A 19,187-nucleotide genomic window follows, 5' to 3' on the forward strand; every position below is an offset into this window, starting at 1 on the left:
GAATAATAATAAGTTCATTATGTGTTGATATACATGATATATTTTAATGAGAACACATATATGTTCCCCTAAATGTAGTACAAATAATAGCATTATATTAAATGTTTGCAAATCTCTTTAATGCCTGGTTTAATGGAGGAAACTGGTTTGTCATATCTGATTCTGCAATCAACTTTTATACATCGTTTAGTTTGAATTATATATAAAGAAAATTTGGCCTCACACAGGTATGTGCTTATAAGTTTTTAATAGCCTTTTCAGATAACTGTGGATATTTTTCTTGATATTGCACTAAACCTCAAGTAATTTTGTGTTGCAATATGAAATTTGAAACTATATGAATGAACTTTCCATATTCTACTATATTATAATCCATTGATACACCTTGTACTTTGGAAGGATCCTTTATCCTTTATTATCATTTTATAATATCATGCATGGATAATTTGGAAAACATTGATTCCCTATTTAATATAGATCTTCCAAATGTTGATACATTTCATTATACAATTTTTTAAAATCACCAATTTTCATATTTTTAAAATTTACTTATTTTATTTATTTGAAAGTCAGACAGACAAGGGAGAAATTTCTCATCTACTGATTCATTCCCCAAATTCCCTTTACAGACCAGGCTTGGCCAGGGCAAAGCCAGGAGACAGGAGCTCAAACTAAGTCTCCTACATAGGTGGCAGTGACCCAAGTACTTCAACCATTACCTGCTGCCTCCCAGGGTGCTCCAGAGAACAGAGCTGTTCCTTGAACCCAAGCACTCCAATATAGGATGTGGGTATATCTCAAAAGTCCAGATGCCTGCCCCCAAAATCACATTTATTAATATTAACACTAGCCTCATCAGGAAAATCTGTAAGTATTAAGAAACTATCATACTCATGGTTGTAGACACAAGGTTTCAAAACTCCCATTTTTTGCTTAAAAGCACAGAATTTATCTGGAGCAACAATTACTGTCAATTGTTTTTCTCTTGAAGTAACAGAATAAGTATAGTTTTGTCTATAATTGCCCTTCCAAGTGAAAATAGCATTCCATGAAGAAAGGCAGCTGGTTTCAGTTCACCATTTCTAACACAGGAAAAGTGACTCCTTCTGTTCACAAGTCATATAGTACAAGTGCGTTTCCCTTCACACTTGGGTATGCCACAGAAGTGCATTATGTATGCTTTCCATTGTGTCACATAGAATATTAAAAAGATGTGTACCCAAGGTTAAGTATTTTATTAAATTAATAGTTGTTACTGCTTCAACCACTGAAATTGAAAAACAATTTTTTTTTGTAAACAAAAACTGGTGTATTCTTTATCACTCCTTGGGTCATGGTAGAGAATACAAGGACTGCTAATCCACTGCCTTGTGTTATGCTAACACAGTTGCAATTTTACCCATCATTGTTTTTATGTCATCAATGCAAATATCAACAAAATGAAAGAGAAAAAATCCATTATTGTTATGAGACCACACTTTCTTTGAGAACACTTTCTTTGCTCTGGGAATTACAATATGCTTACTCAGGTTAGTACAATCTACTTGATCTACTTGGAATTACATTGTACCACTTAACATACACTATAAAAACTTCACGTTGTGATTCCACTTGTCATTTCTCCAACATCTCTATTTCCTTTTTTTTTTTTTTTTTAAGATTCACTTATTTATCCGAGAGGCAGAGTTACAGACAGAGAGAAGGAGAAACAGAGAGAGGTCTTCCATCCACTGGTTCACTCCCCAAATGGCTGTAATGGCCAATGCAAAACCTGGAGCCTCTTCTGGGTCTCCCACGTGGACGCAGGGGCCCAAGCACTTAGGCCATCTCCGACTGCCTTCCCAGGCCATCAGCAGGAAGCTGGATTGGAAGTGGAGCAGCTGGAACTTGAACCTGGGCCCATATGGGATGCCACAGGCAGAGGTTTAATTTACGCCACAGTGCCAGCCCTGTAGCCTTTAACCTATGGAGCTTTATCTTTTCTTGTAATGCAGGCTCTGCTGTGAGAAATTATCTCAAATTGTGTTTACTTGAAAAAGTCTTTATTTTAAAATGCTGAAGTCTTTTCAATGCTTATAGAATCCTAAGTTGGCAGATTTTCCTCCAGCACGTTAAGGATGCCATTGCTTTGTTTTTAGCTCTCCATTGATTTCGTATCATTATGGTTTGCATATCTTTTTTTCCATATATAATATCTACTTTTAACACTTCTCCATCTTTGTTTTTTATCAATTTTTTTTATGTTGCCTAAGATTTGCTGTGCTTCCTGGATCTGTTGGTTGCTTCTTCTTCTTCTTTTTTTTTAATCAACTTCAGAAAATTTTTAGCCTTCATTTCCTCAGTATTTTTTTTATTGCCCCTTCTTTTTCTCTCCTCTGTTTATTCCTGGGATTTCAATTTATGTTTGTTAGACCAATTGGTATTATCCCACATGCTACTGAGACTAATACTCTTTTTCAATATTTTTTTCTTTCTGCTCTTTAGTTTGAATAATTTCATTTATTTTTTGAAGGTTTTTATTTAATGAATACAAATTTCTTATGTACAGCTTTTAGGGTTATACTGTTTCTTCCTCCCATTCCTGCCCTTCCACCCCCACTCCCATCCCACCTCCTTCTACCTTTCCCATTCCATTTTCCATTAAGATTCATTTTTAATTGACTTTATATACAGAAGACCAACTCTATACTAAGTAGAAATTTCAACTATTTGCAACCACGCAGACACACAAAGTATAAAGTACAGTTTAAAGACAAGTTTTACTGTTAATTCTCATAGTACAACACATTAAGGACAGAGATCTAACATGGGGAGCAAGTACACAGTGACTCTTGTGGTTGATTTAACAACTGACACTCTTATTTATGATGTCAGTGATCACCCTAGGCTCTTGACATGAGCTGTTTTGAGTCCACAAACTCCATTGGTTTTTGGACAGGGCCATATGCAAAGTGGAAGTTCTCCTCCCTTCAGAGAAAAGTACATCCTTCTTTGATGGTCCCTTTTTTCCAGTAGGGTCTCACTCACAAAGATAGTCCATACAGAACCATTTTTGCCACTATGTCTTGGCTTTCCATGCCTGAAATGCTCTCGTGGTATTTTCAGTCAGATATGAATGCCGTAGGGGCTGATTCTGAGGTCAGAGTGCTGTTTAGGACATTTGTCATTCTATGAGTCTGCTGTGTGGACTGCTTCCCATGTTGGAACTTTCTCTCCTTTATAATTCTATCCATTGTTATTACCAGGCACTTGGTCTTATTTATGTGATCCCTTTGACTTATGGTCCTATCTATATGATCAATTCCATACTTAATATGATCACTTTATCACATAAGATGGGATTAGTGCCACCCAGCTAAATGGGGTTTGGAGTCCCATGGCAAGTTTTTAGCTTCACCCTTAGGGATAAGGCTGTGGGAATGTGTACAGCTCTTTACTCTCTCATTCCCACTCTTATTTTTAACTGGGATCTATTTTCAATTGATTTAATATATATATGATTAATTCTATGTTAAGTAAGGAGTTTGGCCAATGGTATTAAATAGAGAAAAAAGAATAAAAAATAAATAAATGAAATGAAATAATAAACTGTTCCTTGACAGTCAAGACAAAGGCTGTTCAAGTAATTGCTTCTCATAGTGTCAGTTTCACTTCTACAGGTTTCCTTTTAGGTGCTCTGTTAGTTGTCACAGATCAGGGAGAACATATGGTATTTGTCCCTTTGGTGCTTATTTCACTAAGTATGATATTTTCTAGATTCATCCATTTAGCTGTAAATGAATGGATTTCATTTTTTTAAACAGCTGTCTAGTATTCCATAGAGTACATATCCCATAGTTTCTTTATCCAGTCTTCTGTTGATGGGCATTTAGGTTGATTCCATGTCTTACCTATTGTGAACTGAGCTGCAATAAATATGGAGGTGCAGATGACTCTTTTATTTGATGATTTCATTTCCTTTGGGTAAATTTCAGGGAGTGAGATGGCTGGGTCATATGATAGATTCAGATTTCTGAGGCATCTCCAAACTGTCTTCCATAGTGGCTTTACCAGTTTGCATTCCCAGCAACAGTAGATTAGGATACCTTTTTAACCACATCCTTGCCAGCATCTGTTGTTTATTGATTTCTGTATGAAAGTCATTCTAACGGGGATGAGGTGAAACCTCATTATGATTTTTATTTGCATTTCCCTGATGGCTAGTGATCGTGAGCATTTTTTTATGTGTCTGTAGGCCATTTGGATTTCCTTTTTTGAGAAATATCTATTTAAGTCCTTTGTCCATTTTTTTTTTTTTTTTGGACAGGCAGTTAGACAGTGAGAGAGAGAGACAGAGAGAAAGGTCTTCCTTCCATTGGTTCACTCCCCCCCGCCCCCAAATGGCCACTACAGCTGGAGCTACACTGATCCAAAGCCAGGAGCCAGGTGCTTCCTCCCAGGCTCCCACATGGGTGCAGGTGCCCAAGCACTTGGGCCATCCTCCACTGCCTTCCCGGGCCACAGCAGAGAGCTGGACTGGAAGAAGAGCAGCCAGGACTCGAACCCGGCACCCATATGGGATGCCAGCACTGCAGGCAGAGGATTAGCCAAGTGAGCCATGGCGCCGGCCCCTGTCCACTTCTTGACTTTGCTTTGCTATTGTTAATTTTTTTATCGCTTTATAAATTCTGGTTATTAATCTTTTATCAGTTGCATGGTTTGCAAATAATTTCTCCCATTCTGTTGGTTGCCTCTTTACTTTCTTGACTGTTTCTTTTTTCTTTTGCTGTACAGAAGCTTCTCAATTTGATGTAATCCCACTTGTTAATCTTGGTTTTTATTGCTTGTGCCTCTGGGGTCTTTTCCAGGAACTCTGAGAATTTCCTCAATTCTCTCTTGTAATTTGATGGTATTTGGTAGTAGATTTAGGTCTTTAATCCATTTTGAATGGATTTTTGTGTAAGGTGTAAGGTAGGAGTCTTGCTTCATAGTTCTGCATGTGGAAATCCAGTTTTCCCAGCACCATTTGTTGAAGAGACTGTCCTTGCTCCAAAGAATGGTTTTAGCTCCTTGGTCAAATACAAGTTGATTGTAGATGGTTGGATTGATTTCTGGCATTTCTAATCTGTTCCATTGGTCCATCCATCTGTTTTTGTACCAGTACCAGAATGTTTTGATTATAACTGCCTTGTAGTATGTCTTGAAATCTGGTATTGTGATGCCTCCGGCTATGTTTTTGTTATATAAAATTGCTTTAGCTATCCGAGGCCTCTGTGTTTCCAAATGAATTTCAGCATCATTTTTTCCAGATCTGAGAAGAATGTCTTTGGTATTTTGATTGGTATGGCATTGAATCTGTAAATTATTTTTGGAAGAATGGACATTTTGATGATATTGATTCTTCCGATCCCTGAACATGGAATTTTTTTTCCATTTTTTAATGTCTTCTTCTATTTCTTTCTTTAGAGTTTTATAATTCTCATCATAGAGATCTTTGACCTCCTTGGTTAAATTTATTCCAAGGTATTTTTTTGGTAGATATTGTGAATGGAATTGATCTTAGAAGTTCTTTCTCAGCCATGGCATTGTCTGCGTATACAAGGCTGTTGTTTTTTGTGTGTTGATTTTATATCCTGCTGTTTTACCAAACACTTTTATGAGTTCCAGTAGTCTGCTAGTGCAGTCTTTCGATTCCCCTATATATATAATCATATCATCTTCAAATAAGGATTGACTTCATCCTTACCTATCTGAATCCCTTTGACTTCTTTTTCTTGCCTGATGGCTCTGGCTTAAACTTTCAGTACTGTTTTGAATACCAATGGAGAGAGTGGGCATCCTTGACTGGTTTCAGATCTAGTGGGAATACTTCCAATTTTTCCCCATTCAATAGCATGCTGGCCGTGGGCTTGTCATAAATTGCCTTAATTATGTTGAGGAATGTTCCTTCTAGACTGCATGTGCTTAGAGTTTACATCATGACAGGGTGTTATATTTTATCAAATTCTTTCTCTGCATTCGTTGTGATAATCATATGATTTTGTTCGATTTGTTAACGTGATGTATCACATGGATTGATTTCCAAATGTTGAGCCATCCTTACATACCAGGGATAAATCCCACTTGGTCTGGGTGAATGATCTTCCTGATGTATTGTTGAATTTGATTGGCCAGGATTTTGTTGAGGATTTTTGCATCTGTGTTCATCAAGGAAATCAGTCTATAGTTTTCTTTCTCTGTTGCGTCTTTTCCAGATTTAGGGATTAAGGTGATGCTGGCTTCCTAGAAGGAATTTGGGAGGATTCCCTCCCTTTCAGTTGTTTTAAATAGCTTGAGAAGAATTGGAGTTAGTTCTTCTTAAATGTTTGGTAGAATTCAGCAGTGAAGCCATCTGGTCCTGGGCTTTTCGTTGTTGGGTGGGCCTTTATTACTCATTCAATTTCTGACTTGGTTAGGGTTTGTTTAGGTTTTCTGTGTCTTCCTGGCTCAGGTTAGGCAGGTTGTTTGTGTCCAGGAATCTATCCATTTCTTCTAGGTTTCCCAGTTTGTTGGCAAACAGCTCTTTGTAGTAATTTCTGATGATTCTTTTTTATTTCTTTGGTGTCTGTTGCTACATTTCCTTTTTCATCGCTAATTGTATTGATTTGGGTCTTCTCTCTCCTTTTTTTGGTTAGTTGGGCCAATGATGTGTCAGTTTTGTTTATTTTTTCAAAAGTCCAGCTCTTTGTTTTACTGATATTTTGTATTTTTTCTTTTTATTTTGTTGATTTCTTCTCTAATTTTAATTATTTCTTTCCTTATACTAGTTTTGGATTTAGTTTGCTGTTTTTTTTTTTTTTCTAGGTCCTTGAGGTACATAAATAGTTCATTTATTTGGTGCCTTTCCAGTTTCTTGATGCAGGTACCAATTGCTATAAACTTTCCTCTTAACACTGCTTTTGCTGTATCTCACAAATTTTGGTGTCTTGTAAGGTCATCTTTGTTTCCAGAAATTTTTTGATTTCTCTTTTGATTTCTTCTGTGATCCACTGTTCATTCAGTAGCATGTTGTTCATTCTCCATGTGTTTATATATGATGTAGGTATTCTTGAGTTGTTGATTTCCAGCTTCATTGCATTGTGATCCGAGAAGATGCAGGGTATGACTTTGATTTTTTTGAATTTGCTGAGACTTGCTTTATGGTCTGGCATGTGGTCAATCCTAGAGAAAGTTCCATGCATGGAGAGAAGTATTTGTACTCTTTGGCTGTAGGGTGGAAGGTTCTGTAGATATCTGCTAGGTCTGTTTGGTCTCTGGTTTTGATTAACTCTTGTTTCCTTACTGATTTTCTGTTTTGTTAATCTGTCCATTGCTGAGGAGTGGGGTATTAAAGTTCCCCATCACTGTTGTATTTGGATCTATATCTCCCTTTAAATCCTTTAACATTTCTTTTAAATAGCCAGGTGTGTTTGGTTGTATATGCATTTATAATGGTCACATCTTCCTGTTGAATTGATCCTTTGATCATTATATAGTGCCATTCTTTGTCTCTCTTGATGGTTTTTGTGTTAAAGTTTATTTTGTCTGATATTAGGATGACCAAACCAGCTCCTTTTTGGTTTCTGTTGGCATGGATTATCTTTTTCCATCCTTTCATTTTCAGTCTGTGCATCTCTGTTGGTAAGATGTGTCGCTCCCCCTCTCGCAGAGGAACGACACTAGACCCTGCACTGTTCTTTTTGCCCGGCTTTTCCCGGGTTAGCTGCCGTTCCCTCACTCGCGGAGGAATGACGCCGTCCCGGGTTAGCTGCCGGCCCCCCCCACCTCCATGGAGGGGCGGCACCCCCCCGCCGCTTTCCCCGCTTCCGCGGAGGAGCGGCATACCGCCAGCCGGCTCTCTCAGGGGTTGCTCAGATGTTTCCCAGGTGTTACCCGGTGCATGTTGTTTCTCTCCTCCTTTATAGTCCTCTTCCACCAGTCCATGCTCTGCTTCCCACACGCTGAGCATGCTGCTCTCCTCCAATCAGGAGCAGGATCAGCTCCTGCCACTTGTTAGTCAAATTGGCGAGGCAGCTGCGTAGAAGTTGTTTGCTCTCTCTCAGCGCCATATTGTGGGAGATCAGATGCATAGAATTAATCTTAGTTCCAGTAATTTAGTCTAGTCTCAGTTGCTCCCCACAAGATGTGTTTCTTGTAGGCAGCAAATAGATAGGTTTTCTTTTTTTAATCCATTCAGCCAGTCTGTGTCTTTTAACTGGGTAGTTGAGACCATTTATGTTCAATGTTACTATTGTTAAGTACCAACTTTGCCCTGCCATGTTTCTGTAAATAGTTCTGTTTATGTACTTTGGATTTCATTTGTTCTTTTGCTGGGTAATTATCTACTTTTCCAGTGATGTTCCTGTTTCTGTGTTTGTGTGTAGCACGTGTTTGAGCAAGCCTAGAGCTTGGCATGTACTTGCAAATTCTTTCAATTTCTGTTTGCTGTGGAAGATCCTTATTTCTCCTTCATTCATAAATGAGAGCTTTGCAGGGTACAGTAATCTGGGTTGACAGTTTTTTTTCTCTTAGAACTTAGAGTACGTCTTGCCATTCTCTCCCTGTATGGTTTGTGATGAAAAGTCTGGAGTGAGTTTAACTGGGTTTCTTCTGAATGTGATTTGGTGTTTCTCTTGGGCACATTTTAGGATCTTTTCTTCATGTGTTACTGAGGAGAGCTTTGCCACTATATGTCTAGGTGAGGATCTTTTCTGGTTGTGTCTATTGGGAGTTCTGTGTACTTCCTAAACTTGTATGTCTCTTTCTCCAGAAGGGGAAAGTTCTCTGCTGTTATTTCATTAAGAAGGCCTTCTGATCCTTTCTCTGTTTCAATGCCTTCTGGGATTCCTAGGATCCATATGTTGCATCATTTGATAGAATCTTGGAGATCTCCAACTGTGTTCTTCAATTTCCTGATTTCTTTTTGTTGTGTTTGGTCTGTGTTATTTCCATAAATTTGTCTTCTAGTTCTGATATTCATTCTTCTGTCTCATTGATTCTATTTTTGAGACTCTCCACTATATTTTTATTTGCTCTATTGAATTCTTCATACCTATAATTTCATTTTGATTTCTCTTTACTATCTCAATTTCTTGGGAACACTTTTCATTTAGGTCATGAATGTGTTTCTGATTGCTTCTAAGTAATCTGATGATTAATTTTCTGAATTCTGATTCTGGTATATCTTCAATCCCTTCTTCTTCTGCTTCTATTATTGAAGAGCTGATGTTATGTTCCATTCTGGGGCTAATACTATCTTTCTTAATCTTATTATTAAAATTTTTCTCTTTGTTTTTCAGCATTTCTGATTCCTTTTATCTTTAATATGTGTCTTGGTGCTAATGGTGAGATTTCCCTTTGCTATGAGCTGCTCTGTGTCTGTGCATTGCCAGTGGAAATATGTAGCCCCACCTCTGTCAGCCCTGCTTGCTTCTGGATGGTCATGGGGCCAGAAAAGAGAGCTCTGGTGCACTAAGCCCCGCCTACTTGGGCCGGGCTCTGGTGTATGAAACAAGCTAGGGATTTCAATGTTTAGAACTTTTCCCTGTTGTACAGTTCGTGTAGTGGTGGTGGGAAATTACTCTGAAATGTTGCGATCCTTGTTTCTGGGTGGGGCGTGTGTGGTGAAGTAGTCCCACAATTAATGGGCATGTGCACAGAAGACAAATACAGTAGCACTGTGTTTACATTTGGAGATGTAAACAGACAATATGGCTTCTCCCAGCTGGCTATAGGTCTGGTTAGGTGGACGGGGAGACATGATGGGCAGGGGTATACCCGAGTTCTCTGTCTTTTCCCCTGTTCTTCCCTCTTGGAATTTCAAACAGTTTGCCCGGCTCTCCTGCTGGCTGCTAACCCCAGCTCCATGGACTCACGACCTTGTGTCTCACATGGTCTGCCCAGGGAGGGGCAGGGCGTGGCGTCAGACACCCCATTTGGCTTCTCCACTGTACCTCTGCTGTGTCAGTGACTCTTTGCTTCCTCTGTGTGGTCCTACTCAGTCTGCTGGACTCCCAGGTTTCTCCACTTGAAACTCTCGCGGCTCTATTGCTAGCCTGTATCTCCATTCCTTATTAAATATTTTCCCCCCAAGACTCAGAATGTCTTGTTGCTATACTGCCATCTTGGCTCCTCTCCTTGAATAATTTCTAAATCTGCCTTTCAGTTTACTAACTCTTCTACAGTGTCTATCAGCTGTCAGCCCTACTCAATAAACTTTGTATTTCAGATATTATATATAGATTGTGTAGAATTTCCTGTTTTAAAATATAGTTTCCATTTCTCTGCTGAGATTTCCTCTATATATTCATTCATTTTATCCATCTTTTCCTTTAAATCTTTGAACACTTTAAAAATTGTTTGTTTGTTTATTTGAGGGGGAATGAGAGCACTCCCACCTGCTAGTTCACTCTCCAAAGGAACACAATGGCCTGGGCTGGATTGGGCCAAAGCCAGGAGCCAGAAACTCCAGATCTCCTACATGGGTGGCAGGAACCCTGCCATCTGCTTGAGTCATCACTGCTGCTTCTCGTGGTCTGCATCAGCGGAAAAACTGGAGTCAGAAACTGGAAAGTGGCTGTTGAAGCCAGACACTTTGATATGGGATGCAGGCATCTTAACCACTAGGCCAAACAGCCATACCTAAACATATTTTTTTTTTTTTTTGACAGGCAGAGTGGACAGTGAGAGAGAGAGACAGAGAGAAAGGTCTTCCTTTAGCCGTTGGTTCACCCTCCAATGGCCGCCGAGGCCTGTGCGCTGCGGCCGGCGCACCGCGCTGATCCGATGGCAGGAGCCAGGAGCCAGGTGCTTTTCCTGGTCTCCCATGGGGTGCAGGGCCCAAGCACCTGAGCCATCCTCCACTGCACTCCCTGGCCACAGCAGAGAGCTGGCCTGGAAGAGGGGCAACCGGGACAGAATCCGGCGCCCCGACCAGGACTAGAACCCAGTGTGCCGGCGCCGCTAGGCGGAGGATTAGCCTAGTGAGCCGCGGCGCCGGCCTAAACATATTTTTTTTTAAATTTTATTTATTTATTTGAGAGGTAGAGTTATAGACAGTGAGAGGGAGAGACAGAGAGAAAGGTCTTCCTTCTGTTGGTTCACTCCCCAAATGGCTACAATGGTCAGAGCTGCATGGATCTGAAGCCAGGAGCCAGGACCTTCTTCCAGGTCTCCCGTGCGGGTGCAGGGGCCCAACGACTTGGGCCATCTTCCACTTGGGCCACTTCCATCTTCAGGCCACAGCAGAGAGCTGGATCAGAAGAGGAGTAGCTGGGACTAGAACCGGTGCCCATAAGGGATGCCAGCACCACAGGCAGAAGATTAACCCATTGCACCATGGCGCCAGCCCCTGAACATATTTTTTTAAGCTGTTTTAAAGATTTTGTATATATTTTTAAAGATTTATTTATTTATTTATTTGAAAGTAAGAGTTACACAGAGAGGAGAGGCAGAGAGAAAGAGAGAGAGGTCTTCCATCTGATGGTTCACTCCCCAATTGGCCACAAGGGCCAGAGCTGCACCTATCAGGAGTCAGGAGCCCCTTCCAGGTCTCCTACGTGGGTGCAGGGGCCCAAGGACTTGGGCCATCTTCTACTGCTTTCCCAGGCGTTAGCAGAGAGCTGGATTGGAAGTGGAGAAGCCAGGTCTTGAACCAGCGCTCATATGTGATGCCGGCACTTCAGGCCAGGGCGTTAACCTGCTGCGCCACAGAGCTGGCCCCAAGACCTTGTATATTAATTCACAAATATTTTCTCAAAGCCTATACTTACTGACTGTTTTTCCTCTTAATTCGTGTGTCCAGGAGTTTTTGATTATATCTTGGATATCTTAGATGAAATCTTGTGTGGAGTCTAGGTTATGCTGTCTTCCTCTAAGGGCATTGAAGTTTTTCTGGCAAGTTGTTACATTACAGCCATATCTTGCTTGGGTCGTGTTTGATTTTAGGTGTTGCTAGGGTGGGTCTGTTTTGGTTTGTCCTGAGTCTAGAGTGGTTCTTATTCCAATGGCATGGCATTGCTAGGATCTGATTGCCCAAGGTGTTCAGAGAGATTGCTCCATTCTGACTTAACCAGAGCTGCAATATCTTCAGGCACTGCACTATCACCATTCAATTGCATTTCTTTTTTTTTTTTTTTCATTCAATTCCCTTTCCTGCACCTCCACCTCTAGAATTCTCTCTCTCTACTAGGTCCTGTAGAGTCTTGCCCTGTGAACCACCAGCAGCACTAAAAACCCAAGGTGGGGGGGTCAATACTGTGGCACAGTAGATTAATCCTCTGCCTGCAGTGCTGGCATCCCATATGGGCGCCAATTTGAGTCCTGGCTGCTCCTCTTCTGATCCAGCTCTCTGCTATAGCCTGGGAAAGCAATAGAAGATGGCCCAAGTGCTTGGGACCCTGCACCCACGTGGGAGACCTGGAAGAAGCTCCTGGCTCCTGGCTTCGGATTGGCCCGAAGTTCTGGCCATTGCGGCCATTTGGGGAGTGAACCAGCGGATGGAAGACCTTTCGCTCTGTTTCTCCCTCTCACTGTCTATAGCTCTACCTCTCAAATAAATAAATAAAATGTTTAAAAATAAAAGGGGGAGGGGCCAGCGCTATGGTGCAGCAGGTTAAAGCCTTGGCCTGAAGCTCTGGCATCCCATATGGGCACTAGTTCGAGTCCCAGCTGCTCCACTTCTGATCCAGCTCCCTACTAATGTGCCTGGGAAAGCAGCAAAGAATAGCCCAAGTTCTTGGGCCCCTGCACCCATGTGGGAGACCTGGAAGAAGCCCCTGGTTCCTGGCTTCAGATCTGCTCAACTCCAGCCATTTTGGCCATTTGCGGAATGAACCAGCAGATAGAAGACCTCTCTCTCTCTCTCTCTCTCTCTCTCTCTCCCTCTCCCCCCCCTCCCTCTCCCTCTCCCTCTCCCTCCCTCCGTCCCTCTCCCTCCACCCCTCCGCCCCTCCACCCCTCCATCCCTCCATCCCTCCATCCTTCCCTCTCTTTTAACTCTTTCTGTAATTCTGTCTTTCATATAAATAAAATAAATCTTAAAAAAAAAACCCATGCGGAAGTTCCCTAGCAGACTTAAGGAACTCATCCCTCTGTCCAGCTCTCTCTTGTTTAGAGGTCTCTTGCACAAACCCTCAGCAAACACCTCAGCAACTCTGACCTCTGGTCTCTGCCTCCTGCACTCATGAAACTGCCACTCACTGCGACAGCCACTCTCTGCCTGGGTTCTGCCTCCCTGCACCACAGTCTGGAACGTGTCCCCAGAGACAAGGAAATATGGGGATTGCACGTCTGCATTTCTCTTCTCAGGGTCACAGTCCTGCACTCTCTGTAGCATAGTCCAGTGCCTGAAAACAGCTGCCTCATACATTTTACCCAGTTTTATAGCAATGTCTGGCAGGAGAGTAAGTCCTTTAGCAGGTCCTTTGGAATGGTTAAAATCACAAACCCTGTAAGCAGTTCTAAGTCATAATTATGGTGAAGATTTTATAGCTATATAGAATAATGTTTATGTGTAAAGTATGTAAGAAATATGACTTTGTTATAGAATGAAGCATTATTGAAATAGTTTTAGTTTGAAACTGACAAACTATTTCATCCTTTAACCTAAGAGTAAATATTTGATATTTTCATTCCTTGGTCAGCTAGTTAATTTTGTCTTTAAATTATGTTCCACAGTCAGGCTTTTATATACACTGTAAATGACAAAGACAGGGAAGCATTCTATCCATGTAGTTTGTACTGGGTACTTTGGTCTATATGTGACTATTAAAAATTGTAACAGGAAGCAGCATCACAGTCAACAGAATTTTCTATAAATAGGATCCTCAAAAACATTAATAACCAAGCTAAACAATTGGTGTGTGTGTTTTAACTTTTCAAACCTAATCAAATGTTCAATTATTTAGACTAATATTGCCATCAACTCCAAGCTAAAACAAGGACTCATCATACAATTGTACGACAGCTATAGAAATAGTAGGATATGGGGAGCCAGTGTTGTGGCAAATTGGGTTAAGCTACCTCCTGCGATGAGGGCTTCTCATATGAGCACCTGTTCAAGTCCTGGCTGCTCCATTTCCCATCTAGCTCCCTGCTATTTCACCTGGAAAGGCAGAAGAAGATGGCTCAAGTGCTTGGGCCCCTGCCACCCATGTGGTAGACCTGGATGGAATTCTAGGCTCCTGACTTTGGCCTGGCCCAGCCGGACCATTTTGGCCATCTGGGAGAGTGAACCAGTGGATGGAATATCTTGTCTCCCTCTCTCCCTCTCTGTAACTCTGGCTTTCAAATAAACAAATAAATACATTTTTAAAAGAAATAATAGGATATATATATACATATATATATATATATATATATATATATATATGAATTGAGACCAGAGGACTGAGAGTGACTACAAAATTATGACTTTCTACTGTGAAAATTTGACTTTTTCAAAATGCCTACATTTTATTTTTGAGTTTTTTTCCTCAAATTTAAATTCTCATGAAAAGTTTTCAGTATTTTTTTATTCATTTGAAAGAGAAAGAAAGGGAGAGACAGAGAGTGAGATCTTCCATCCACTGGTTCACTCTCCAAATAGCCACCATGGCTGGAGCTGGACCATTCTGAAGCCAGGAGCCAGGAGCTTCTTCCATGTATCCCACACGGGTGCAGTGGTTTTGGTGTATGTGAGTCAGATTCTTCTAAAATAAAGAACTGCTATAAAGCAGCAGGTATGGAGGAAGTCCCCATAAATACAGTAGGAACATTTTATAGGTTTCTGTAGGGATTCTGTAACCGTGCAGTGGGAAAATCTGTTCTGCAGGAGCTTAGGGTATAATATTCACTTAGCAGTTAAGAAAATGAAGCAACATAAAGAAGAGTACCAGAAGTTAGAGCAATTTAAGAAGTAGCTAAATCTATGAAATACTTAAGAAATAGCAAATTAAAGCCAACAGTTTAAGACAAATGCTTAAAACTGCAGATCACATATACTGTCATTATCTCACACTTGGTTCTTTACAAGGAAATGAGTAGTTCTGTTTTCTTTTCTACATGTTGTACGTCTTCCCCTGACTTAGGAATACTATTTTTTCAATAAATGACTCACTGCCCTTAATGTCATCATTGTCGTATAATGGTTTTTAAAAATATATTTACAGGCTGGCGCCACGGCTCAGTAGGCTAATCCTCCGCCTGCGGTTCTAGTCCTGGTCGGGGCACTGGATTCTGTCCCGGTTTTCCCTCTTCCAGTCCAGCTCTCTGCTGTGGCCTGGGAGTGCAGTGGAGGATGGCCCAAGTGCTTGGGCCCTGCACCCGCATGGGAGACCAGGAGAAGCACCTGGCTCCTGGCTTCGGATCAGCGCTTTACGCCGGCTGCAGCGCACCGGCCGCAGCGGCCATTGGAGGGTGAACCAACAGTAAAGGAAGACCTTTCTCTGTCTCTCTCACTGTCCACTCTGCCTGTCAAAATATATATATATTTACATATACAAAATATAAAGTAGAGTTACTAGCTTAAATTTTTCTGTCATTGTTTGCATAAAACAAGGTAAACAAAAATGTATTCTAATCTCATTCATTAAAGCAAGTGACAAAGCTACTAAATGATTATTCGGGTTATACATGAGTAGATTTTATTTAGGTATTGATGGCTAAAATTTCATCTGTGAAACTCTGATTTTTTTTTAATAAAAAAGATTTATTTATTTGAAAGTCAGAATTATGGGGGAGTGGTGAGGGCAAAGAGAGAGAGAGTTCCCCAGATGGCTGCAATGGCTGGGGCTGGGCCAAGCTGAAGCCAGGAACCAGGAGCTTCTGTTGACTCTTTCACGTGGGTGCAAGGGCCCAAGCAGTTAGGCTATCTTCTGCTGCTTTTCCAAGGCCATTAGCAGGGAGCTGGATTGGAAATGGAGCATCTGGGACACAAAATGGTGCCCATGTGGGATGCCAGCATTGCAGGCAGAGGCTTTACATGCTACACCACAATGCAGCCCCTGAAACTCTGACTTTTACATTCTCAGTTGATTTCTGGGAGTCTTCAGTATATCTGTTTTAGTCCTTTTAAAAAGAAAACGGTATCTCACCTTTCATTGTATTTATAGCCCAGTCACTGGAATGTACCTTCTCATGTTTGATTGTATAAACATGATTTAAAATAGTACCAAGTTTATCATCATTCCACCTAAAGCAACTCATCCTCCTGTCATTGTTGTCCCCCCTTTTCTACTTAGTGTGAAGACATTGGAACATCCTGACCCGTACGCTTCTCTTCCTCCAACATCTTCCCCAGGCTACAACTACAACTTTTTCGGCATCTCCCCCACCACTCTCTTCCGCTCTGCTTCCCATTGCCCCCACTTTAGTGCTGGGACTCATTACTCCTGGCCACTGCAGCAGTGTAATTGATCTTGCTTGAGTCTCATCCCCAGCGTTGTGTCCTGCACAGTACTTGAATCCTCAGCCCCACAGTTAAGACCCTTGGAAATCCAACCCTCACCTAGCTCCAACTTTCTCTGAAGTTACACAAGAGAACCAATCAAAATGGATTTTTTTCATTGTTTCCTGTAAATGGTGTCCAGATTGCCGGCTTTTAATGACACAAGTATTGCCCTGTCAGTGTTCCCTCCAACCTGAGCCCAAACCCACCTTTCTCTTATTCCTTCCTGTTTGCCCCAGCCACCATTATTGGCTTCATCCCTACGCCTCAGATGTTAACCATATGTGCTTCATCGTGTTATCATTGTCATTCCATGTTGCTGCCAGCATTAGGAGAATATACCCATGACAGGCAAGGATTAAGTCCTACATCTCTCAGTATCATCCACTGCCTTGGGAGACATTACCAGACTAACTGTTGAGAAGATGGACTTTGAAATGACACAAACCTGAGTTTGAATTCTGGTTTTTCCATGTCCTGGTTTCTGTGACCTTGAGGCAGTTACTAAATTTCTATCTCATATGCAAAATATGCAAAATCTCTCAAAAAGGGCTTTTGAAAAAATTAAATAAGACATATTATGTGTGTAATACGCTTATTAGCACAATGCCTAACATAATAAATAATAAATGGCAGTAATTATGAGTGTCATTACAGTAATTACAATATTTACAGCTCACTAAATGTTTGTCAGTCACCTCTAGGAATTTTTTATAATTTACCCTTTCTCATCAGTCAAATAACTGCAAGTGTATTATAATACTAATATTAAGAGTTTTTCTTACAATTATCAATAGTTTATGGAACTTGATTGTAGGGTATCTGATTTTTTTGTTTCTTTAGGAAAATGGTTTATTTCAAGGAATTGCTCCACTTGCTTATAGTCTTACCTGGTAAAGAGAAGAAATGCATAGTTTGAACAAAATCATCTTTTATTTTTTTTCTGTATACAGAGGCTGCTTCTATTCCAAGAAAGATATTTTTGCAATGGAAAATAGTATCTCCTCAAATAAGAAGAATAAGTTGTGAACCTAAAAATACTTAGAGAATGTACTAGATCTGTAAAATGTGGTCTTTTTACATGATATATGAAGTATTCTGTCACTAGAATGTAAATAAATCAAATTTTTTAGAAATTAAGATAGCTAATAAGAAAAATAAATATAAAAGTACTTTAACATTGTAGGGTAAGGATAGAATATTTTAAAACTTGCATCTCTGGCAGCAGAGAATGAATACAAGTGTTATAAAAACAGCATTAAACAAATAATGCCAAGGGGCAGGCATTTAGCCTGTTGGTTAAGACACTGGCATTTCATACTCAAGTACCTAGGTTCAATACCCAGGCTAACTCCTGACTCCAATGTCCTGCTAATGTGGCTCCTAGGAGATAATGATGATGGCTCAAATAATCAGGCTCCTGTCACCCACATGGGAGACCTGGATTGAGTATCTGGCTTTTACCTGGCCAATCCCAGTAGTTGTAGGCATTTAGGGAGTGAACCAGCAAATGGGAGTATTCTCTCTCCCTCTCTCTTTATTTTTCTCTCTCTTTCTCATTAAAAAAAAAAAAGAAGGAGGATTTTGTTCATAAATTAAGGATGGATTTTTGTTCATAAATTAAGAAAAATGCAAATAAATTTAGCCTTAGAGTGAAAAACAGCAAACCATACCAGCACTCAAATGATCATGCACCACAATGGTCAGGGTGTTTCTTCAGCAGCCATCTCCCAGAAGTGGCTGTGAGGCTTGCGACACAAGTGGATTTGAACAGGAGAACCGTAGGAGCTCCAGCACTATCAGCAGGAACATCGGACACAACGGGTATTCATTTGACACAGAATTAGTGTGTATCATCCTGCTTGACTAATTTACAATGAAAGATGCAGTCCCTCCTTACCTTTTTTCCACCTTGTTCAATTTTAAAGCATGTTCTACAGTGTTTTTTATTTTTTTAAAAAATAGGGATCACATGCAATGGTCTAAAGAAGAAGAAGCAGCAGCCAGAAAAAGAGTAGAGGACAACTCAGCAGTGCGAGTCCTGGTAGAAGAACAAGGTAGCCCTGCAGCCAGGCTTTTCTGTTTGAACTTTCAGTGGTTCATTTCACAGCCTGCTTGCTTTCCCTCTTCCTTGGGTCCGTAGATGTGAGTTCCAGCTTCTGCCCATGCTGATTCACTTGTTCCATCTGGTAGCCTTCTCGTTTCTTCCGATGTAATGGGTAATGAAATAAATTATGTATTTGTCCCATAATTGGTATTTTGGTAATCATATTACTAGTTTTTCTGGGAGATGTGAGGGTAGTTCATGGAAAATGGAACTTAAAGATAACTTTAAATCCATACATGGTTCTTTCATAATACTCATTTCCTATGAACTTTTTGAAGACCCTCTAGTACACATATGAGTTTCATTTCAAACTAGACATGAAAACAACTTTAAATTTTTCTCTTGCTATGATGCTTTTAGTTTGCTGTTGTACTTTTTCACTTGCTAGGAACTTTGAGTGAAGCAAGTAAAAGTTGTATTAAAATGCTGTTGGTCTTTTAGGATAAACAGAATTTCAATAAGGTTTGGAAGCCTTTGTATTTATAATTTAATTTAGGAAAGGCCTTGCCAACCACCATAAATTATGTTTTAAGAATTGGCCTATGCTACTATCAAATATATATACATATATATATATATATATAATGTTAATGTTGGTGAAAATGTGGAGAACTTGAAATTCTTGTGTGCTTTGGTGGGATTATCAAATGGTACAGC

The 19,187-nt window shown here is 40.4% G+C and overlaps 1 protein-coding gene across 18 annotated transcripts in view; it reads left to right on the forward strand.

Annotated features, from left to right (window-relative positions):
• METTL8 (methyltransferase 8, tRNA N3-cytidine) overlaps positions 1 to 19,187 on the forward strand; it is a 112,316-nt gene that overhangs the window by 60,570 nt on the left and 32,559 nt on the right. For 13 of the 18 annotated variants that reach the window (XR_016230814.1, XR_016230813.1, XR_016230815.1 and 10 more), the window contains one exon: positions 18,389 to 18,480. The exons of 4 other annotated variants lie outside the window; for them this stretch is intronic. Coding sequence is in view for 11 of the 14 variants with exons in the window: in XM_008258731.5 (XP_008256953.3) it covers positions 18,389 to 18,480 (92 nt within the window). In the remaining 3 variants the exon portion in view is untranslated. Of the gene's footprint in view, positions 1 to 16,217; positions 18,481 to 19,187 lie in introns of all 18 variants that reach the window. One more of the 18 variants, XM_089328186.1, reaches the window with a different exon arrangement.

The sequence above is a fragment of the Oryctolagus cuniculus genome, chromosome 3 (assembly GCF_051225735.1).
Source record: "Oryctolagus cuniculus isolate XC-2025 breed Fujian yellow rabbit chromosome 3, ASM5122573v1, whole genome shotgun sequence".
In the NCBI taxonomy this organism is placed as follows: Eukaryota; Metazoa; Chordata; class Mammalia; order Lagomorpha; family Leporidae; genus Oryctolagus; species Oryctolagus cuniculus.